The following is a 24,775-nucleotide window of genomic DNA, read 5'->3' on the forward strand; positions in this document are numbered from 1 at the left end:
TTTTTTCCTACCCCCCCCAGACGTTCTTGTTAAACCCTGGATTTGTGCTGGAAATGGCCCACCTTGATTATCATACACATTGTAAGGAGAGTGGTCACTTTAGATAAGCTATTGCCAGCAGGAGAGTGAGTTTGTGGGGGGGGGTGTGTGTGAGAAAACCTGGATTTGTGCTGGCAATGGCCCAACTTGATTATCATACACATTGTAAGGAGAGTGATCACTTTAGATAAGCTATTACCAGCAGGAGAGTGGGGTGGGAGAAGGTATTTTTTCATGCTTTGTGTGTGTATATAATAAGCTCTTGGTGTTGCTATTCACAGGTCTTAATAAACTATGTGCAAAAACTCTGCTGCCAGCACACATGCCCACTTAAAGATGCATGGCCTACTCTTCTGAGATTAAGGGTGCTCAGAATTTTTATGAACTCAGTGGCAGTGGAGGTGCTCAGCACCTCTGAAAATCAGCTCACTGCAATTCAGCTCTCAAAAATCCATATCTGCTCTGCTCTATTTTTTCACCTTTGATTCTTTTTAAGTGGCAGTTACAGCACATAATGTAACAAGTACGACTTGGAAAGCTTTGTTTGTGGCCAGCATCTGAGATGGAAGAAAGGAACTGGTGCACCACAGAAAAGGGGGCAGAGTCCCCTTTTCATGAAATTATAAACATCTTAGCTGTGCCTAAAAACTGACTTTGTGTTTAATAAAGTAGAAAATTGTTCAGTGTTTTGAAAATGTAAGCTACAATCAATGTGGATTTGGGTAATTAACTTACAAACCTTTAATTGCAATTGACAGGTGCTGACATCTTATAGCAATTGGCATAATTTGAGACACTAGCAGGACACACTAAGCTCAGTCCCAAATGCTGCAGCTTTTCAGCAATGTGGGAGGCTTGTGCTGAAATTTTAAAAAGTCTTATTTTTGAACAGTTGATTCCTGGAAAGAACATTTCTGCCCAGACCGCAACAAGGGAAAGTAGAGGGAGCTTTAACAGAACTGCCAAATCAGGGCTGTTCCAGCATTTCCAAAATGAGCTACTTTTTTGATTAATAAAAACATTTTCATTTTGTGTTTAGGACAAATCCTCCCCTTTTCTGCCCTTCTGCATTTTTACAGAATGTGCCAATAAGCAGCAGGTAACCTGTGGGGATTGAACCCAGACTGTGTGTGTACAGAACCCAGGTGATTGTGCGAGTTGTTTGAGTATTCTCTTAATGTCCATAGAAATCATATTCTACTGAGAATCTCTCTTCAGGTGTGAGGCAGCTCTTCTCATTTGCTGTAATTATGGCCATCTGTGACATTCCCCTTGAGGACTGCTGCAATTCCCTGCAGATTACACCGTAATGTTCATCATGCCAACTGCACCATACAGACTTTACTGCACATTGCTCAAACATATTTGGGGTTGTTTTTTTTTTTGTTGCAAAACACCACAACACACTGTACAGAACAAACAATTTAACTCTGGTAATTTATTTTGTCACATCACAAAACATGAGCATTGTACATTTGCTTTTTCTAATTGGAGTGATCCCCACATAATGGAATAAAACTCCTCTTACTGAACACCAGGAGTTCCAACCTTCCAACCAAGATAGAGGAAAAGAACCTGCTCGCTACATAACTTTGTGCCCTGTACATTTTCCTCTCTAGTATCCTGTACAGAAAGCTGTTTAGCTATAACCCTTTTTTCCAACTCCAGTAGTACAGGAGCCTTAAAGTGTACATGAAAGGAGATAAGAATGGCTCGTTGACAAACCTGTACAATTGCTAATCCCACTGGATGGAAACAGAGAGCTGAGATATTCAACAGAAAGCCAGTGCAGGTTCTGTTTGTATAGATCAGTACCATTTAGCTAGATCTATAGGTATAGATCAGGATATTTTTTAGAAGTTTGTGGGTTGTACTAACAGCTTCAAAGTTACATTTTAGACTTTCAATTCCAAATTCCCATAGAAAACACTGTAGGGCAGAAGCTGCCCATTTATGTTTAGGCTTGGGATATCACAGAACACGAGGTTTCCAATTTCCAATAATAAATGCATGGAAGTTACCACCTAGGTCTGTTCTATTTTCAGTTTTACACATTGGCAGAGCCCATGACATGGATGCATGAACAAAATTATTTTAGCGCAGTCAAACTAGTAATACTAATTTTAAGGAAACTGGAGAAAGTAAAATTCCTGCTGTTTGTACTCATGCCTGCATCAGGGATTTTAACTGGCCCTGACCAAGAGAGAATTCATCGTAAATATTTAAATGACTATAAAGCATTGCCACTCTCACACCTATTGTAATGATTCCTTCTTGTCAGAAGGAACATACATGTGACAGAAGATTTTCAAGTCAAAGATTGCATAATACTCAGCATTTATATAGTGCTTTTAATCTTCAAAGCACTTTCTAACCATTAATTAATCCTCAACATCCCTGTGAGGTAGGTAAGTATTGTTTCCATTTTATAGGAGAAAGGTGACCAGCCCAGTGTCATACAATGAGTCCAAATGGAATTGGAACACAGTAGTTACTGGCTACTAGTCCTCCATTCAGAGCCTACCTCTCAAATTCTGAACTAGTTTTGCAAAATGTTTGCCATTTACAGGAAACCACTTGTTCACCGTACACAGTTGCAACGGCACCCATTCATGAACTAATTTCTGGCTGTACTATGTGTTGCTGTAGTGTAACATGCAGAACTGTTGCAGTTCTGTTGTAGACAGCTGTGTCTTAGTTGCATGGCCCAAGGATGATGACAACAAAAAAGTACAAAAAGGTTTCTGACTATTAAAGTCCCACACGTCATACTCTTCTCTAAATTATAAACCCTGCCGCTGTAGTAGTGAAATGGCTAGGACATTTTTGGTTCAGTCTAAAGCATGAGAACAGTCCTTGCAAACAACGATGATATTTTAGAGGACTCATTACCTATTGGAATTGCTTTTTTAGTAAACAACCAAACACACCCAAAACATTCCTGCAAAGCAAAAAGCAATTGCTTTTGTTCTTGTTATTTTGGATCTGGCATGGCAGATTTACTTGCTCTGTGACAGGTTTGTATCCTGAAGAGACATCCTCCCTTCTCCAAAGCTCTAACTCTATCTACTCTGACAAAAGCAAAGTGCTGTTATTTAGAGATAAAACTTTTATCAACAAATCCAGAAGAGGCATTCTTAGTTACAGCTAAAAGAGTTTTATCACTGGTACTGCACCATGTTACTACTTACCTACTCTTCTGTGCTTAAAAATCTCTCAATGGTCACGCCAGTAAGGAACACACAGCAGCAGCTGGCAGCTCCACTCCAGTTTCAGTAAAAAGGCACAGTATTTTTTTGGTACTTTGTCAATTTCATCTTATGATGGAGGAAATCTCTATTTTTTCCCTTTTAATAAGATCTGGCACCTACAGTCAAAGAGATGCACTAAGAAGCGTAACATGATTATGGAATTAAATTTAGAACTAAGAGCTCTTCTCAGACAGCTGCAATCTGCAGAACACTATGCAACATTAAAGGGCTTAAACTGGAAGAACAGATGAAAGACTGGAGGAGCACATGTGACATCACAAGTTATACTCTAACTATACTTTTCATGTGGCAAAGAGTCCTGCGGCACCTTATAGACTAATAGACGTATTGGAGACGTATTCACCCGTGAAAGCTTATGCTCCAATAGGTCTGCTAGTCTATAAGGTGCCACAGGACTCTTTGCCACTTTTACAGATCCAGACTAACAAGGCTACCCTTTTTACACTTTTCAAGAGTATGAGCAGAACAAGAAACAAGGAATCAGTTTTATGTATGAGTCAAAGTACTCAGTAACTCACTATAGGATATAATGTTTCAGAGCTTGCTTTTGGGTTAATTCATTTCCCACAGGCATCTGTCATTCATCCTCAACAGACACCACATCTGCCAAGTTTGAACACTGAAGACCTGGTTCTGATCTCATTTACACTGGGGTAAATCAGATGTTATGCCACTGAAATTAGTGATATTACACCACTGCAAATGAACTCTGAAAAGGTCCTACAAAAGATGAAAAATATCTCCATATTTTTCTTATCTTTCTTGATTTCCAGTTCATTTTAGTCATATGCCAACAGCGAGCAGCAATCTCTCCACCAGCTTTTAGGTGGTTCATTAAGACAATACAGAGCTGTGCAAGTCCTATCATCACCACAAAGCAGATGGTCTCTACTATTCTAACAAAAAATACTGAGATCCTTCCTGGATGTTTCTGATCACACTCCCACTAACTAAACAGATCAATCCAGGAGCATCTGTGGAATAAAAAAAATCTAATACCTAATAATAATTTCTTTTTAGATCACTCATTGGGTTGGAGCCCTAGCTTCTAAATACCAAATCAAAGCCAAAGAGACAGAGAGAGTGTGTGTGTGTGTGTGTGTGTATGTACATATTTTCTATATTATTTGGATTCATATTTGCAATACACTGATGCAGGTAAAGAGATAAAAGCTCTATTCCATCAAGTAGAAAAACAGCTTTATCTGTAAACAAGATTGTAGTATACAAAATGGAGAATGAGTAATGTAGAAAAGATAAGGTAGGTGCTCCTATTCACCAGCTTTCATAATACCAGAAAAATGGGCAACCAAGGAAATTAAAAGGCAATAGATTTCAAAATCTGATCAACAGGAAAGACTTTTACACAAACATAATTAACATGTGGAACTCACTACCACAATACATGGAAGTCAAGGTTTTTTAAAAAATCAGACATTTATATTGATAGTGAAAATGCATTAGATATGATAAAATTCTATAAAGGATGTAATTCAGGGCAAATGCCGAATCACTAAATGCACAGGATTCAGTACATGGAATTCAGTACATACTTACCCTATGTGCTGATTGTTCCATAATCATCCATTATGAGGCCATTTTTCTGTGGAAGCATCTGGAACTAGCTGCTGACAGAGACACAGTATGGGGCTAGCTGGACTACTTGTTTGGCTATACCTATCCTATGCAAAGAAACTGAAGCAAGCCCTGTTTTTGACTAGAGAAGTCACATGTGGAGTTATAGGCCAAGTGACCCAACCCACAACTTTCTTGAAACCAAACAGTGTAAAAATATTAAAATAAAAATAGATCAGGAAATAACACACAGTTAAAAAAATCGAATACATAAAAAGAACAACCTAGTGCTGGGCACTCTGTGCATCAATAATACAAGAGCTTTTCTCGTTAATACATAAAAACACACAGAAAAACTGAACAAGTATATGCAGGGTTCTGATAGCATTACCAACAACTCTGTGGGTGCACCGGTGAGGCCCTGAGTACATGTACAGCACTGTGCTAGTCTTTACAGTTATGTTTGCACACTCAGCCAACATACACATGGTAAACGAAGCAGTTCCCTCTCCAGATACTGCAGTGACTCAATGGGGCAGTGTCTAAGAGAGGCCAAAGCTATCAACCACTTGGAAGTAAATGTTTGCCATGCCCATGTGATGGACAACAGGGCTCATTTCTGTTTAAACACAAACAGTGCAATCCTACTTCAAGCCAGAATGTGCTGTCCCTTACAATGGGCAACTCACAATAAGCGATCAGCGTGTGTGCTTCTTGAAGGGAAAACATTTCAGTGAGGAGAAAGATTTCAGGTTCAAGCTTTCCAGGGGCAATATAAATAATAGTGAGGTTAAAAAAAAAAAAAAAAAAAAAGAACCTGAAATTCACCTAAATCCCTCATGAGCAGCCAATTCACACTGTGTGTGTCTTCTGTTCAGGTTCTTATACCACACCAAGTATCAATATACCTAAGCACTCCCATTCTCTGCTCCGCACTTTCAATTCGGTCCTTTGATACTGGCTCTCTATATTTTACTTTTCCCTTTGAATTTTAAGATGAAAAAATACAGCATTTTTGTTTCTACTTAATAATAAACACAAATAACAGATATACAAACTCTATTTACAAGGGTACTTGTATTAACATCAGACTCTGGATGGCTTTACTGCCACACTCAAGCCCTGTATGTATACTGTATTGTATATATCCATACCACACACAAAGCTATACACACTAATAGGGGAGAGTGCAGCCTTTAGGCACCTGTGAGTGTGTGAAATACACTTTTAAAAATACAGTACTTCAATTAAAAGCAAGTGAAGGGAGGTGCGTTTCTGCTCTTGGGCACCCATGTGGCTGAGCTGCACGGATGGGATTCAAGAACATGAAGCTTAAATAAATGACATCCAAAGTCAATGCGAAGCACGTTATGTCATGGGACCTCCAGTGGGCTCTGAAACAAACACATGTGATGACAGCTGATACATTGTTGGAGTTATCCCTCTAAAGAGCTTTCTTTAGTGCAACAACTCCTAGGAGTGATGGAGCTTTGTGCTATTTTAAAGGACAGACCCAGACATGTGGGAGATACTTTCACTAGACAAGGAGAAGGGACTCTGCCTCCCTCACACCACATGACCTAGCCTAGCTGTTTGATTTTGGGTATCTAAAGCACCTAACGTGCACCCTTTGACAGTTCGGAGAGCCCTTCTGAGAAAATGCAGCTCCTCGGTTTAGGGCTTCAGTTTGCCCTCCTTCACTAATCTCTCATTGAGTTGGCAGAGCTGTTTCAGGAAGCCATCATTGGGCCCAATCTCCCGCTTCTGCCGGACAGCGCTCACAGCGGACTTGACCTCCATGTTCTGGCGAAGCATCAGATAAGCAATGACCAGTGTCGGGGAGCGGCTGTAGCCTTCACGGCAATGCACAAATACCCGGCCTGTACAGGGAGAACACACAGAAAACAACAAATTATAACTCGGAAGCACTACAGAAACACCTTTGATGGAAGGATGAATGAACAGAGTAACACTGGTCCTTCAGCAACCCAATGACTGAATTTTGAATGGTCTCAGCTAGAAGACAGGTACTGTGTCTCTGTTAGCAGCCACGCTACCATCCAGCAGACTGCAAAACAATTACACATAATAAACACCTGTACAAATTAAAGCAGAAAATACCATATTTGTTTCCAAAGAGAGAGGAATTGAACTCCTTCCATTTGCTAAGTTCCTGCAATCTTTCGGTCTAGAATAAGGGTAGCAGCCTGCAGGACTCCCTAACTTCATCTTCTGCAGAAGAACCAACGTGGTAGAGAAATTAAAAACACAGAATTAAAAGTATGCAAGGCTGCAGATGCATGGTATAAACAGAGACTCAGTTGTTGTTTGGATATAACACATTTCACAAAACAAGATACACATCCTTTACGCTGTAATCCTAGCACTTCCTATGTCTCTACCTCAGTTACACCTTCCCCTGCTACTGCCACATCTCTGCTTCTGAAGTCACATTAGCATGTATCAGAGTAGCAGCCGTGTTAGTCTGTATTCGCAAAAAGAAAAGGAGGACTTGTGGCACCTTAGAGACTAACACATTTATTTCATGCATCCGATGAAGTGAGCTGTAGCTCACGAAAGCTTATGCTCAAATAAATTGGTTAGTCTCTAAGGTGCCACTAGTACTCCTTTTCTATTAGCATGTAAGCACTCTCATTTTAGAGAAGCTGCCTGTTCAGCATACAGGATACAAATGAAGGTGCTGACTATGCAGCACCAATAGCCAGCAGAACCCAGTTACAAAACATACCTGCACCAAGAGCACACAGAATGCAGCCAGCTGACTGATACAGGATTCTGAATGCTATTACTTCAGCTATTTGTGGGGAATGTGCTGTAGATAAATAACCAAAAAGAAATTAAATAAAATATCACCTCCCTTCTCCCTATTTGAAATCTGGCCCAAGCTGGTTTGCTCTCAGGTGGCTTCTCACTGGCCCATGTTTCCAAAGACAGACCCTCTCCCTAAACACAGGGGAGACGGGAGATGCTGACCCCAACAAAAACAAGAGGACAGAGGAATCACACATTTCTCTCATAAAGAAAAGGAGGACTTGTGGCACTTTAGAGACTAAGAAATTTATTTGAGCATAAGCTTTTGTGAGCTACAGCTCATTTCATCGGATACATGAAAGCCAGTTTACTTTGAACTGCAGCAGAGAAAAGGCTCTTAGCATATTTGCCTTGGGCTATTGAGATCCTTGAGGGAATTTTTTAGGAACATCAGTATTGCAACCTTTGTGTTAATTTAAAGGCTGATCTCCTAACCACTCTCCTTTATGTCTATAATATTTATTATTGGAACTTGGTGCCACTTCCCTTTCCATCTTTGCTCATCATTGCAGTATTGGAGAAAAGTTATCACTATCCCTACATGAACCAAGGAGAGGATAGGTTTCAGAGTAGCAGCCGTGTTAGTCTGTATTCGCAAAAAGAAAAGGAGTACTTGTGGCACCTTAGAGACTACAATCCTGTCCTGATAGTGCCTATCACCTCCAGAGAAAGGGAAGTGCCTAGAAAATGTAAAAGGAAACTTAGTTTGATAGCATTCTGTCTGGCAAGAACTCACTTATCAATAGCTGGGATGTGAAATCCTCACTTCTGTATTGTTTTGTCATTATAGTTCCCACTTTGCTATTGTTTGTCTGTATAATCTCTGTCTGGTTCTGTGATTGTTTCTGTTTGCTGTATAATTAATTTTGCTGGGTGTAAACTAATTAAGGTGGTGGGATAGAATTGGTTAGATAATCATGTTACCCTATGTTAGGACTGGTTAGTTAAATTTCAGGAAAATGATTGGTTAAGGTATAGCTAAGCAGAACTTAAGTTTTACTATATAGTCTGCAGTCAATCAGGAATAGGGTTGGTGTGTGTGTGGTGAAAATGGAAACAGGGAATGGGGGTGGGGAAATTGGAATCATGTTTTGCTAAGGGCAGGAATGGGAACAGGGACACAGGTGTAAGATCTGTGGTGTGGATAGTGACTTGTCTGAAAAAGGAAGGGGGGTAAAGCCAATTAACTCCCTGCCCTACCATACAATACAAATAATTTTAATAATGGATTCATTTAATAACTGGAATGGACCTTTAACCTAGTTAAAAATCTATTAGTTTTTGGATAATAACTAGACAGGTAGGTCAGAAGTTGCTTAACAGCACCTGAGACTTAAGGAGCCCCATCAGAATTAACAAGGGCACTGACAAATGACTGAACATTCAGAGTCATTTTGTCACTGGTATTCACATTTCTGTGAGCACTATCCAAATTGACCAGGTGCAGCAGGACTTCCGTGCCTCTGCTACAGTTCACCCCAACTGCCTGAACCTGCTAAACTCTCCTTGCTGGTGCAGGCCTGTTTCTCTGGCTCACAAAGCTACTAGGAAGAGCTAAATTCTTGCTTTTGGAATTCATCAGATTGACCAAACTGTAAACTGTCAATCCCTTAACCCCCTCCCAAAAAATAAAAATATGCCAAAGGCAGATCCCCCTGGACTTCCTAGAAAGAGTTCTCTCTCCCCCTCTGCAAAAGACTCTTCAGCTGTTCAGATGTGGGCTGAGAAAGTCATTGGGAGCATGTGAAGAAATATGAAATAGAAATAATGAGTTGATGAGAAGCACAAGCTGACCTACTGCACTCTGTACTTCTAAGCTTTCAGTACAGAGGAAGCCCATGTTACAAGCTTTGCTTTGCAGCATCGCTAAGCTTATCTCAAGTTTTCCTGGGACTCTGGGGAGCAGCAAGGTATCTAATATTATACCAGAACTTCCATTTGAAAATGTTTAAGATAATTTGGTGCAGCAGAAATTCCAGGGGGCACATATCATAACCAGATAATCCATCTGAAGTGAGAGTTCTCAGAGCTAAAAATCTCATGACTCGGGGATTGTTTCTTTTAACCAAGCAGCAGTCTGTTTATTCAAACCAGACAGCTTTTATCTATGTTCTGATCCTCTGACCAGTGACAGTGTTTGGAACCAGCACAGGAAAGTGTCACCCTTTCCCTCTTTCTTTAATAGAGTCCCAAAGAAGTGTTTAATCTGAGAAGCTGCTACATCAATTCCCAGTTACCATTTCTTCTTGCGCAGAAACACTCTGGCGTTACTACAATACCTTCTGCAGACTCTTTTGGATTACTCAGCACTCAACTTGCTTTATACCTTCAAAGCACTGAACAAACATTAATTAATGCCCTTACAATTTCACTCATACGAAGGACTGTCACATTCAACTCTAGAGTAGATTAACCCTGCTCTCTGTACAAGCACTGGGGCCTTGGTAAAGTCTATAATCTTCTCCTGATGAGGAAATTGTACAGATGGCCCAAATTCATGTCTGTCTAGGGGCCATCTCAATTGGTGTAATTTATACCTTCTTCTGTACCACGCCCTCATGTGTATATTACAGAATCTTAGACTGTGTAATTTACACCCAATCCTACATGCCATCTCCAAATTTAGCCCACTAAGAATAAATGAGTAAATTGATACATCTCACTTCACATCTGGCCCCATGATGAGTAAAGCAATGAGCAGGGCATTCTAAGGGCATGTATAGGAGACCCTAGAGGACAAAGAAGCAGCACTGAGTCAGTTGTGTTAAAATATCTAAAAATGTCAGCGATTCCCTTAATATGCATAAAACCTGCTGCCTTCGCGCTGGAGTTTTTGGTCCTTATCTGCTGTCCTACTTTCTGAGCATTCATGCTACATCTAAAGATGACCAAGTAAACAACAGAGGAACAATGAATCAAATCCTAAAAAGTTTGCCTGTTTTTGGTGACTGGGGTGCAGATAGCAAATGCTGTTCAATGTAGAAAAGTGTTAATTAATCTGTGAGAAAGGAACCAATTGGGAAAACACTGGTATGACTCCTCATTTCCAGCTGCGGGAAACAGAACATAATTTGCAGGGGGGAAGGAGATTAAATGAAAAGCATTGAACACAGCAGAATTAACTTAACTTTTATTGCACAGAAGTCAGCAAAATAAATGGAATACCTTCCTAATATCACTATTCAATGTAGGAAACTGCTGTCGCTGCCACATGGGATGTTATGTGACCACAAATGGGAGAGGAGATGCTTTGTATGATGTGAATGGGAGAGGAGCTGCCCCCAAAACACTCTTTCAAGAGGTTGTCCATACACTGACGGTGTTTATAAAGCTCTGTTTCAAAGAAACAATCATACAGTGCATGGTCAAAGAAAGGTTTGTGAAAACATATTTTAAACCCCTCAGTCCAGGACAGAAGAGTGAACACATGGCATAACAAGTTCCTGAGGCAAAAGGGGGTGGGGGCTGATACACTGGGCTGGGGATATTATCTTATTCCTAGAATTCCTTGCTTCTGGAAAGAACAGAAGGGTAAAAAACAAGGATATTCCCTCTGAGCCTTCTGCAAATAGAGCTGCTGACAGAGGAAACTGCTGCTCAGAATGGATTGGTGGATGAAATCTTTGGATCATAATTTAACTGACTTTAGCTGTATTTGTTTCAAGAGTGTGAAAACTTATGCCCACTGTCAGGATATTGGATAAAGAAAAGGCCATGTTCAGATGCATGGGGGCTTATGATGCAATAATAAAATACCCTTTTTAAAAAAGGGAGAATTCCTTCACAGTCATATAAAATATAATATGCCCACTACCCCTGCTACCAGGAAGAAGAAAAGATCTAGAAATAGGTAAGTGAGCTCCTAACCATGGAGAGAGGGGTTTTTAACAATTTACAAACAATAGGGGGCAGGTATTTAAAGATATTTAGATTCCTAGTGGGATTTTCAAAAATACATAGGTGCCTAAGGCCTAAGCCAGGGGTAATCAATTATTTTTTATCAAGATCCAAATTTCTTGGTCAAAGTATACTCAATGTCCAGACTCCAGAGAAAAGAATATAAAAATAACAACAACAATGATAACAAGTAAATAAAAAGATTTTGCAGTCCGTTCCAAAACATCTTGTGGTCAAGATTTGGCCTGCAGTCTACCTATTGACTACCTCTGCCCTATGCTAAGAAATTATCCACTCTTGCATGTGTTATTTTCATTTAATCTGCATCTCTAATATTAGCTTGTGACTTGAGTGTTGCATTTTGCAATGTTCATCCTGACTCTGATTTATGATTTTTACTGTCTTGAATTAGTGTTTGGGTCCTGCATTACTTTCCAGATTTTCCATTCTGATCCACTAATATGTTCAGGAAATATTAAAGCCTCTCTTCCTAGCACAGCATTTCCAATATTATTTTCCTTTACACTTTCATTGCTAAGATGCCCCAGCTGTTTTACTCTCCCCAAATCACCCACTGTTGTGGCAGTTTTCCATTGTTTCATACATTGCGGGGCTCTGTTCATAGACAGCAAATTCTTCATTGTATATTCAAGTGCCCTAAACTCCTCACCAAGAGGTCTAAGTCCTAATCTGAATGCTTTGGTTTCTGTTCTACTGAAAAGCTGAGGAAAGAAAAAAGGAATATTTCAAACAATGAAACAAATGGCCAGTAAATTCACATACTGGCTAGAAAACAGGGCAGAGAGACTCTTGGAGATGCCTTACCATCCTTCTGGGACAGCGCACTGTCAATAAAGTCAGCTGCCTCCTCAAAATAGCGACTGAGGTTAAATTCTTGGGTGTCATTAGCTTTAATGCCATGGTAGGTGATGCCTGTGCCTTCGTAGAACTCTGCATTAGTGTTCACATGCATGAAGGATTTCCCCTCAGCTGCGTTCAGGATGTGGGTGATGCCCAGGCGCTGCAGTCTCATGATATTCTTGGCTATGAACCTGGAAAGTAAGAAGTATCAAGAAAACAATTGGGGCTCAGCAAATCACATAATCAGAGGCCAAACTCTCAGTATTTTCAAGTGCCCTCAGAATCTATAACAAAGCCCCCTGCTGTCCATAGAATCATAGAAATGTAGGACTGAATGGGTCATCTAGTTCAGTCCCCTGCACTGAAGCAGGGCTCAGTATTACCTAGACCATCCCTGACAGGTGTTTGTGGAATCTCCATCATTGGAAATTTTTAAGAACAGGTTAAACAACCTCCCTTTGTAATTTGTTCCAGTGCTTAACTACTCTTACAGTTTGGAAGTTTTTCCTAATGTCTAATCTTAAACTTCCCTTGCTAAATTTAAGTTTACTTCTTGTCCTGTCCTCAGTGGTTAAGGAGAATTAATTTATCAGCCCCCTCTTTACAACACATGGACTCTTATCACCTTTTTATCTTCTAGGTGCTTACAAATTGATTGTTTGATTATTTGCTCCATTATCTTTCCAGATACCAAAGTTAAACTGATTGGTCTATAAGTCCCTGGGTTGCCCGTATTCCCCTATTTTATAGATAGGTACCATACTGCCCCTTCCCATCCTCCACAAGTTCTCAAGGATATCGCTACTATCTGGTGATAGTTACTCAACGCTCTGCACTCACCAGCGAGTCTCCTACAGATTTTTGTCTCAAAAGTTTATCATATTTTTAGCCTATTCACACAGGCTGTAGTCACATCTGTACTGTGAGCTACCATGGTCACCACCTGTGACTAAGCCCTGCCTTCCTTGGCAGTGGGTGAGTAGAGAATATCTGGGACCCCTGAGGCTGTCAGTACCTCCTGTGACAAGGAGAATCCATCATCCCCTCTAAAATATACAAGTCTGAGCAGTATTAAGAAACCATCATGGATTTTATGTAGGAGGACTTGAAAGTCACTGCTGCTTGTTTAGCCTTTTTCTTTTCAAGATAATCAAGAAACAGTTAAAAACAGCCTACAGCACCAGCATCCTGGATCCCCCTGCCAGGTTTCAGGCCAGGGCACAGTTCAGAGATAGAACATGTTGCTCTAGTGTAGGGGTGGGGAACCTACGGCCTGTTGCTTAATTTCATGAGGCCCGCGACAAGCCTCAGCACCCTCCCCACCACCCCTGCGGGGCTGAAGCTGCAAGTGCCGGCTCGCCCCACTGCAGGGGGAAGCCTCGGGCAGGTAAGTTGAACGTTTTATATTTCTCTCTCGAAAAAAACCCCATAAATTAAGTTGCTTTTTACTTGTGTGTGGCCAGTGATCGATTTTTTTATGTGGGTCAATGGCCAGTGATAGAAAAAAAGGTTCCCCACCTCTGCTCTAGCGGATGGCCCACAGGCAAGGGAATTCCATTCACACTCATCCTCTCTGAGGCATCTGATACTGTTGATGGCCAAATACCCTTGACTTACCTCCAAGAACCTGCAGGGGTGAATGAAAATACCTTGAAATGGCTTAGGTCCTTCCTCTCAGACTGAACAAACTCAGGGAGTTGTTCTGGGTAATTGTTCCTCCACCTCCAAAGGCCTCGCCTACAGAATCACAAAAGGTTCAATCCTTTGCTCCATATTATTCTATATGAAGCTACTGAGAGCTGGTGTGACAACACGTGCTGCAGTGCCAGTATTATACAGCCAGCTCCCTGCTCTCAGTCTCCGCTGAAATCAGCATCTGGCAAAAGATGAACCCAAGCAAAAGGGAGGCTATAATTTTAGGAAAATGGAAACATTTTGAAGTATTTGCCTCATTGTCCATACACTGTAAAAGTCGGTCCACAGCTTATAGGTCCCTTCAGATTCCTCAGTTCTATCAGATACCAAAAAACCCATGGTGGCCAAAAAAAACCCCCAACAACCCCCAAAACAAAAAACATTTCCATCTGCAACTGGCCAGAAGACTGCACCTCTCGTGTCGGGTACAGACCTGGGCATGATGATACATGTGTGCATGCCCTCCAAGCTTGATTATCACAATGCATTAAATGTAGAAATGAAGACACATGACCTAAAAAAACTCCAGCTGGTACAAATGGCAAAAGCCCATCTGCATAGCAACACGAGCGACCATGAATCTATCATGACAGTGCCCTGCTCTCTGCATTAGAATTTATATTAGGGATAGGCAAAGTAGTTCAAAGGGAAACAGAAACCACCAACATCCTCCATCCCAAATCTTCAACTGCTTTTGGAAACAAAATCAAACCAAACTTTGAGGGTTCTGAACCTTTCAGAGAACTCCCCTACTCACCAGCCCCATTTGTGTACATTCATTTTTCAGAAGTCTCATCCAGGACTGGAACCAGAAGAGCTGAACTATGGTGAAAAATCAGCTTTCACCATGTTTCCAGCTGGGTCTGGAAGCACAAATCTCATGGGAAAGCTGCTTCTCTCAAGAGCCCTGGCCCCATTTAGCAGACACAAGAGGTTTTAATAGTGGTTGAGCTTTAGATAAGCATATGTGCTATATATTTTTGGATGGATTTCTAAGTTCTGGCAAGGTGCCCACAGCTTTTAGATGGACGCCTTTTTATTAGCAATCTAAATAGATAAATAAAATTTGAATTAGTAAACTGTACCCAAACTGAACCCATACTCTGGATTTTGAGGTTCCCCAGAAATTAGCTCACAGTTACCACATAATAAAATGTTAGATAATGAACATATAAACCTTATCCTTTTCCCCTGTGCCCGTTCCCCTTTTTCAATGAGTGCACATTGCTGATGAATTCTCCTCATGTGTGAGCAAATTTTCTACATGTTCTGCCATATGTACCCAATAATCATGGCAATGGGCCATATCATTTTAAAGACTTTCATCTATTAGCCAAACAAAAGTTGGCTAATTTTCTGTCTGGCAGGATAACAGCTGTGCCAGGGGATGAGCCTCAATGCCAGGGGAATTCTACTTGGAACAGAATAGTAAATGCTATAAAAACAAGGCCAAAAGAAAAAATGTTCATTCTGTAGTGTATGCCTTGTCCTTTCTTCTCATACCTGACATTTGTATTGATGGAAGTCCTTTGGGTTTTGAAGGAAAAAGAGAGCTTTAAGGACAGTAGGAACTCCTGTGTCTGAGAACCACAGACTAGGTTATCAATAACACTAGAGGCTGGTCTCTAATCCTTACACAGTAAATGAGTTTGAGAGTTATACCTAAGGTTCTTATCAGTACACTTAGTAGAAGCACAGAGCAAAGCTTGGCCTCTGCTTATTGTAGAACAAATAATTCCATTTTCAAACAGTCCCAGAAAATCCCACTTCCTACATTTCAGTTTCATCGTATTGCCCTCAAACATTGGCTCCTGAGAAACAGAGCAAGGAGATGGCCTCTGGGAAAGGAAAGCAGGATCAGCTTCTTTTCCCCTAAGAAGCTCATGGAATCTTATCTGCTCTGAATATAGAACTCTCCCCATTCTGGCCCTGTAATATTACAATAGCTGTTACCTGAGTGTGTCTTTCTTCCTACCATAGATCATTTTTACCTTCCACAAAATTCAAGTCCTAAAGGCACATATGGCAGCAGTTAATGAAAACAGTCCTAAGTAAGACTGTAATGCAACATCACTCATGCAGCCAGCCAACCCAACAAATAAAGAGTTATAGTCCAAGCCTTGCTACAAGACAGAATTCACTAATAATTTCTCCATTCTGCCTACCAGTATCCCCAGTGACAGCACAACTCAATTCTTATTGGGATATTCATACACGTCAATTTTCTTTTCATCACCTCTACCAACAGCTTAATCATGTGAGCAACACACCAACAAAAGATTAATTCTGCCCTATAATTAGTGGGCAGCCATTAACAACTCATTTATCTTAGCCTGCCTATTGCCATGGGATGACAGGCCCAAATACATACACTTCCTACATACAATAAATGCAGGATAAACTGAAGTGTACTTCCAGTTGGAACAAGTACTTTCTAAAATTCCTCTACTCAGATGGGCACCATGAACCAGACTCAGACGTCCTTAGCAAGATCTTGTTACCAAATACATATTCTGGAGATGTGGCTTGAAGTGCTTATAGGTTTCCAAAACACAGTTTGAAATACAACAGTGTTTCTCTGCCAGCAGTGCAGAAGTGATGCTGTTACATATGCAAGATTTGCTTGCTTTTTGACAGAACAGCAACTTTCACAGGACACAGATTTCTGCAGTAAAAAAGGAAGAAAAGAAAAAAAAAAAAGATAAATGGTCCATGTCAGCACAGGGCCAGATGGGGGGGAAATGCAAACACACAAACCAATAGGCTGAAGAGCGTTCTGTGCATTTACTTTTCTATGCCAGACCATCAGTGTCTGCTCCCAGCCTGACTCTGAGCATATTATTCTTTAAAATGCTTTGGACACATTTGAGAATTGTGTATTAAGATTATCCACTGCAGCTCACTGTAAGTAAAAACGAACTCCTCACATCTAGAGCCCTGAAAATCTGCGGATATCTGCTTTATATCCATCCGCGGACCATGTTTGCAGATTTGGACAGATGCAGGGCTCTAATCACATCCACATTAATATCCTGTAGCCCTAAGATACAGGAGGTCTGGCTCTCAGACATTAATACATGCATTGGGAAAGCCTTAAATGTGTCCTGTTCTTTTTTAATGCTATTCAGATAGGAATTTATGATTCATTGGTACTAATCAGAAACAATTATTTTCTGTGAAGTACTTCCTGTGTAAGTAGGGGCATAGCCAGCAGATCGAGGGACGTGATTGTTCCCCTCTATTCGACATTGGTGAGGCCTCATCTGGAGTACTGTGTCCAGTTTTGGGCCCCACACAACAAAAAGGATGTGGAAAAATTGGAGAGAGTCCAGCGAAGGGCAACAAAAATGATTAGGGGTCTGGAACACATGACTTATGAGGAGAGGCTGAGGGAACTGGGATTGTTTAGTCTGCAGAAGAGAAGAATGAGGGGGGATTTGATAGCTGCTTCAACTACCTGAGAGGTGGTTCCAAAGAGGATGGTTCTAGACTATTCTCAGTGGTAGAAGATGACAGGACAAGGAGTAATGGTCTCAAGTTGCAGTGGGGGAGGTTTAGGTTGGATATTAGGAAAAACTTTTTCACTAGGAGGGTGGTGAAACACTGGAATGCGTTACCTAGGGAGGTGGTAGAATCTCCTTCCTTAGAAGTTTTTAAGGTCAGGCTTGACAAAGCCCTGGCTGGGATGATTTAATTGGGGATTGGTCCTGCTTTGAGCAGGGGGTTGGACTAGATGACCTCCTGAGGTCCCTTCCAACCCTGATATTCTATGATTCCTGGAGGTACAATTCAAAACAGTGTTAACACGAGGAAAATGTTGAAATTTGTTCTGTAGACTGAGGATGATCTAGAAAAATTCTATAATCACAGAAGCTGGTTTAGATTTCATGCTGTATTTTGAATTATTCTGCTGCATTATTATCTGAAAAATATGTAATTGTACTGGTCAGAAACCTGTGCAATAGTGTTTACCCTTTGTTTCGAACCTCTGTTTTGAGGAACTGGTCCTCTCTGAATGGTTAGGACTGTCTGGATATGCTTTTCAGTTATTATCCTTCACTGTTTTATCTGTGTGTTTTCATCAATATTTCCTTCATCTATTATATTCGAGGTCTGTTCAGGCCTAATTTTAAAGCCCGACCTGAACTCAACTAGACCCACAGCCCATCCAAACATGACCCAAGCCCGAGAGCGTTAGTCATCTCATTTTCAGACCCAGCCCAAGCCCAGCTCGACACTTCCCCCGGAACCTGTATTACCACTGCCACCTGTAGCTTGGTCTGGTAAAGGCTTTCCGCTCCCATGCCTGTGATCCGTCTCCGGCCACCTCATGCCCATGAAGTCAGTACAGCCGGAGATGTGTGACCCCTCCAGCTGGCCACCGCTGCCTCACTGGACTGTGTGCTGCAGAGGGAATGACACTGCAACTCGTCAGCCCACTCACAGCACAGTGCAGCAAAGAGGTGGTGTCCCGCAGGAGTGGGGCACGCAGCTGCCACCACATAGACCCGGCAGGCAGAAGGAGGTCATCAGAGATTACCTGACCCAAGCCAGAGATTACCAGACCGAACCAGACCTGAACCCAAAATTTGCTGGGTTCAGGTCAGGTTGCAAGACTCCATATTATATGGAAAATTTAGTGCTTTGGCACTAAGTCACTCAACAGAGGGACTGTTCATATTGCATTGTCTATGTTCCAATTTAATCTCACCTTTCTGAATTTCTGAGCTAAGTGAGATCCCTGAATATTCTAACACCACTCCCATTTTTAGCTCTGGATGATTCATTCACAAGAAAAAACAGCCATACCACGATGTGAAATAGTCCAGTAGGTTTCAATCAAAAGTTTATTCTGAATCCAGCTCAGATATTCTCATTCATCTGTTTGAATCCTGTTGCCCACATGCCACTCACTGGGCTTGTGATTTCCCTGTGTCTGAAACCCTGCAGGGACATAGCTGCTCTAGGAAAAAAAATTTTTTTAAGTGCTTCCACTGGGCAGTGATAAATCAGGCACTCTATCCCAAAAAGGAAGTGATCCATCCAGATCAGGGTTGATGCTTCAGTGTCAGAGCAAATAATCAAGTCACTTCGTTCTCCTTGGGAGAACATTTGCAGTACTGCTGTCCAGCACTATCTTGCTGCAACGTTTGCAAAGTGCTTTTGACAACAACTCAGGAGACAAGGATTACATGAGGGCCAAAAGCAAGACGTGAACCATTCAAGCCATCTCAATTCACACAGACTATCAGTGCACCATCACTTACTAAGTAACAAATGTAAAAAAAATCTAGCTAAGAATGAAGCCTCAACTGGTTCTATTGTAATGCAAGATATGACTCCAGATTTCTTCATATGGACTTGCTATACAACCTGAATTGTTAGAATTAGAACAATCATATAATAGAACATTTTTGCAGGACATAGTTTGTATGAGCTATTATGGTTGATTTAATAAGTTAAATAAACACAGAAAGTTACTTTGGGGAAAGAGTTTATCAAATTAATTGGAGATCTGACCTTTCAGTTCCACAACCAGAATAAATAACTGTTTTCATTTGTCAACACATTCACACCGTTCTGACATTCTGTACTGCCACATAAGAGCAATACAAAACTTACACAGAAATCACGCTATACCATAGTCCTCCACAGTTACTTTGCTGAATGATTTAATGGATTTTGAACAGAGTCTTTAATGATAAGGCAGACATTAAAAAAAGAGAATGTCTGTACAAATGCAATGTCATTAACTTGTACTAACTCCTAGAATCCCCATTTCTATCGTGAAGATTCACGTGTTTGGATAAGGGCTTGTGCCATCCTCAACCTCACATTACCTTTTGTTTGAACCTGCAGTGAAGTCATAACCTAGCTTTGTGAAATCACAACATGTTGCTATGGAAATTATGAAATCCCCATTTAAAGAGAAAGTATCTTCAGTCCCCCTGCGCGCGCCGCCCCCCCCCCAAATTTCTGATCAGCACTATCCACCAGTCCAGGTGTACATACAGCACAGATTTTACATTTTAAGACTCTTCCCAGAGACACAAGGTGGGTGAGGTAGTATCTTTTACTGGACCAACTTCTGTTGGTAAGAGAGACAAGCTTTTGAGGTACACAGAGTCTGGCAAAGGGCCCTGGGTATCACAGCCAAATACAAGATCAAACAGCACATATTCTAACTACTTATGCTAAAGTACAGGACCATTCAAGGTGAAGTGGCCTGTTAGCACCCTGCAGTCAAAGTATAAAAAGAAGGGGAGTTAGTGGGTTGCAGATTGTTGAAATAAGCCATATTTCATTTAATAAAGACACTGGATTTATTGCTTATTTCAACGATCTGTAATCCCTAACCCCCCTCCTTTTTGTTCTATGACTACAGGGGTGTTAATGGGTCACTTCCCCTAGAATATGTGCTATGGGACCATTCATTCTGTTTGATCTTGTATTTAGCTGTGACACTCTGAAGGCTTGTCTTCATGTACAGTGCTACAGCGGTGCAGCTGCTAGCCCTTTAAGCCATGTCTACACTAGCGAGCTTACAGTGGCCCAGCTGTTCTGATGCAGCTGCACCACTGTAAGATCACTCATTTAGCCATTCTGTAAAACCACCACAACAAGCCACGGTAGCTATGTCGGCCCATCGACATAGTGCTGTCTATGTGGTGCATTGCTCAAGGCATGGATTTCACACCCATGAGCAACGTCGTTACACCAATATAGGTCTGTAGCACAGACCTGGCCTGAGTACCTTTCCAGATCTGAAGAAGAGCTCTATGTAGCTCAAAAGCTTGTCTCTCTCACTAACAGACATTGGTCCAAGATATTACCTCACTCACCTTGTCTCTGTAATATCCTGGAACTTACACGGCTACAACAACTAGGCTCTTACCAGCCTCCCAAAACATGATTCTCCTCTCCCACACACCAAAGGGAAGACGTATGTTCTTTTGCAACAGGCCCTAGAGGCCAGCAAAACACGGGAAATTAGGGTGTAGAGTGGATTTATACCAAACTGTTGCTCTATCCTGTGGAGTCCTTGCTACTGTCGTGGGACACTGTTGTGGGACACTGTTCATACACCTTCTACACACCTGATGATCTGATAAGATAAGATAACCAAGCGGAGTGCCCCAAGGGTTGGTCCTGTGGCTGGTTTTGTTCAATATCTTCTTTACCGATCTGGAGGATGGCGTGGATTGCACCCTCAGCAAGTCTGCAGATGACACTAAACTGGGAGGAGAAGTAGATACAGTGGAAGGTAGGGGCAGGATACAGAGGGACCTAGACAAATTAGAGGATTAGGCCTAAAGTAATCTGATGAGGTTCAACAAGGACAAGTGCAGAGTCCTGCACTTAGGACAGAAGAATCCCATGCACCGCTACAGACTAGGGACCGAATGGCTCGGCAGCAGTTCCGCAGAAAAGGACCTAGGAGTTACAGTGGACGAGAAGCTGGATATGAGTCAACAGTGTGCCCTTGTTGCCAAGAAGGCTAATGGCATTTTGGGCTGTATACGTAGGAGCATTGCCAGCAGATTGAGGGATGTGATAATTCCCCTCTATTTAGCATTGGGTAAGGCCTCATCTGGAATACTGTGTCCAGTTTTGGGGCCCACGCTACAAGAAGTACGTGGAAAAATTGGAAAGAGTCCAGGAAAGGGCAACAAAAATGATTAGAGGGCTGGAGCACGATTTATGAGGAGAGGCTGAAGGAACTGGAATTATTTAGTCTGCAGAAGAGAAGAATGAGGGGGGATTTGATAGCTGCTTTCAACTACCTGAAAGGGGGTTCCAAAGAGGATGGCTCTAGACTGTTCTCAGTGGTACCAGATGACAGAACGAGGAGTAATAGTCTCAAATTGCAGTGGGGGAGGTTTAGGTTGGATATTAGGAAGAACTTTTTCACTAGGAGGGTGGTGAAGCACTGGAATGGGTTACCTAGGGAGGTGGTGAAATCGCCTTCCTTGGAGGTTTTTAAGGTCAGGCTTCGCAAAGCCCTGGCTGGGATGATTTTGTTAGGGATTGGTCCTGCTTTGAGCACGCCGTTGGACTAGATGACCTCCTGAGGTCCCTTCCAACCCTAAAATTCTATGATTCTATAATAAGACAGAAATATCATAGTATCACAATATAAATCTATGGTATGCCCACAGCTTGAATATTGCCTCATCTCAAAAAAGATATATTAATATTGGAAAAAGAACAGAGAAGGGCAAAAAAACTCACAGGTATGGAACAGCTTCCGTATTAGAAGAGACTAAAAAGACTGAGACTGTTCATCTTAGAAAAGAAACAACAAAGATGTGATGTTAAAGGTGTATAAAATTATGAATGGTGTGAAGAAAGTGTTATTTACTCCCCTCACATAACAAAAGAACCAGGGGGCACCCTATGAAATTAATAGGCAGCAGTTTTAAAAACCAACATACGTAAGTATTTCACATACCGCACAGTCAAGCCATGGAACAAACTGCTATGGGATGTTGTGAAGGCCAAAAGTATAAGTAGGTTAAAAAAAAGAATTAGATAAATTTCTGGAGGATAGGTCCATCAATGGTTATTAGCTAAGATGGGCAGGGACACAACCCCATTTTCTGGGTGTTCCTAAGCCTCTGATTGCTAGAAGCTAGGACTGGACAACAGCAGATGGGGCACTGGAAATTGCCCTGTTCTGTTCATTCCCTCTGGAGCATCTGCCACTGGCCACTGTCGGAACACAGGATAGTGGGCTAGATGGACCATTGGTCTGATCCACTGTGGCCATTCTTATGTTCTTATGGACCAAGGCAGAGCTTATTGTGTGTTTAGGATAAAGGTGGAGGTCCTAGTTTTATTTTTATTTGTATTACGTTAGCACCTACAGACCTACCTTTTGCTATAAAGAGACAGTCCACTCCCCCAAAATCTTAAGTCTAAACAGACAAGACAAAGGTTGAGATGGGAAGCCAAGGCACAGAGCAATGTAGTGACTTGCCCAAGGTCTCTCATAAGGTCAGAAGCAGAGCAGAGAATAGAACCCACAGTTTGGGTGGAGTGAATGTAAATACCTTACAACTGAGAACAGGAACAGCCCTAGGCATTTTGCCAGCCAGGGTGGAGAATGTTGTTGGCATCCTAACCCACCTCCACGCAGCTGAGAGAATTAAAAAAAAAAAAAAAAAAAAAGCAAAAAGCCATCTCCTGGGCAAACAACACATTTTCTTGAATATTTACTCCCATTTCTGTGGAGTGTCTATTGTAGAGCATAGGACTGTTAAGAACTTGGACTGCAACCCCCAGGACAGCTACACAGGGGGAAGGCTAGTGCGGACACAGTCACATTCAGGTCAGAGCCTAGCCAGCAAGATTTCTCATCCATTTTTAGCCCACCCTTGAATTAGCTTTGACAGCTTTTATTTTAATATCCCTCAGTTCTGGGACTTCAGTGGGCTACCAAAACCCTTTAGCAAACACCACAGGGCCCTACAGCTCGGAATACACCCACTCACACTCCCCTAACTGCAACCTAGGAACCAGGAATGTCCAGGGCCACGTAATCCTAACCCACAAACCTTTACTACCCACAACCTCCTAGGCCCCAAACAAGTTCTCACAAATATTCGGATACTGAGTTAGGAGTCGGGAGCCAGACTCCCTGAGTCACCAGCAACCCAGCTTCCCCCATACCCTCGGCTCACCCAGCCCCCGCCCTCAAATCAGGCCGGTGGGAGCCGTTCACAGCTGTGCTGGCTCGGAGGAAGTCACTGCCTGGGCCTCCCCCCCGCCAAAGCCTCCCCCGCACTCACGCGTTCCCCACGTGGATGCGGGGTGCCACCTCGTTGCTGTGCGCGCTGGGGAGGCTGTAGCAGCCGCTCCCGTTAGCCAGCAGGTCGTTCAGCTCCTCCACTGAGATCTGATAGTCGGACATGGCCAGATCGAGGCCACTCCTTGCAGCCCCCACTCTTACTCCGCAGCTCCAGGCAGGGCCTTGCTTCTCTCCCCCCACGAGCGCTGGGCTGAGCCTGATAGGAGGCGCTGGGATCAGCTGGTTCTGCCAGCAACACCCAGCGGCCGGGCACAGACGGGTCACTTTGAGCATGAAAGCTGCACGCCCCGCGGGGGTGATTTTTCCTTGCCCCGCTACTCCCCGAGTCCCGCTGCCCCCCATCCTGACGCCTCCTCCGGGGGAATCGCGCCCCACGGCCCGTCCCTCCCCTCAGCCCCCGGACAGGGCACCGCAGCCCCGGGAACAGGCAGCAGGTGTCGAGTTCGCCTCCAGCTCTGGGCCCCCGCCCGCCCCATGGAAAATTGTGTGTCGTTGTGTCCCCGGGCTGTGTGCCGTTGTGTGTCCCCCGGCTGGGGGGCGCTGTGTGTCGTTGTGTGTCCCCCGGCTGGGGGGCGCTGTGTGCCGTTGTGTGTCCCCCGGCTGGAAGGCGCTGTGTGTCGTTGTGTGTCCGGGCTGGGAGGCGCTGTGTGCCGTTGTGTCCCCCGGCTGGGGGGCGCTGTGTGCCGTTGTGTGTCCCCCAGCTGGGAGGCGCTGTGTGTCCTGCACCCTGCGCCGGGATCGCTCCCGGGCCGCTCTGCGCCGGCCGGGCTGGGGGCGGGCGGCAATTGGGCGT

At 42.7% G+C, this 24,775-nt stretch overlaps 1 protein-coding gene across 1 annotated transcript; it reads right to left on the reverse strand.

Moving 5' to 3' along the window:
• Positions 1-1,424: 1,424 nt before the first annotated feature.
• On the reverse strand, positions 1,425-24,279 carry DUSP3 (dual specificity phosphatase 3). The gene is made up of 3 exons (XM_074940601.1): positions 23,963-24,279; positions 12,441-12,667; positions 1,425-6,766 (listed from the first exon to the last, which is right to left on the reverse strand). The coding sequence occupies exons 1-3, from the start codon at positions 24,253-24,255 to the stop codon at positions 6,561-6,563; spliced, it is 726 nt and encodes a 241-aa protein (XP_074796702.1). The 5' UTR covers positions 24,256-24,279; the 3' UTR covers positions 1,425-6,560.
• Positions 24,280-24,775: the final 496 nt, after the last annotated feature.

Source organism: Natator depressus, chromosome 27, assembly GCF_965152275.1.
Source record: "Natator depressus isolate rNatDep1 chromosome 27, rNatDep2.hap1, whole genome shotgun sequence".
In the NCBI taxonomy this organism is placed as follows: domain Eukaryota; kingdom Metazoa; phylum Chordata; order Testudines; family Cheloniidae; genus Natator; species Natator depressus.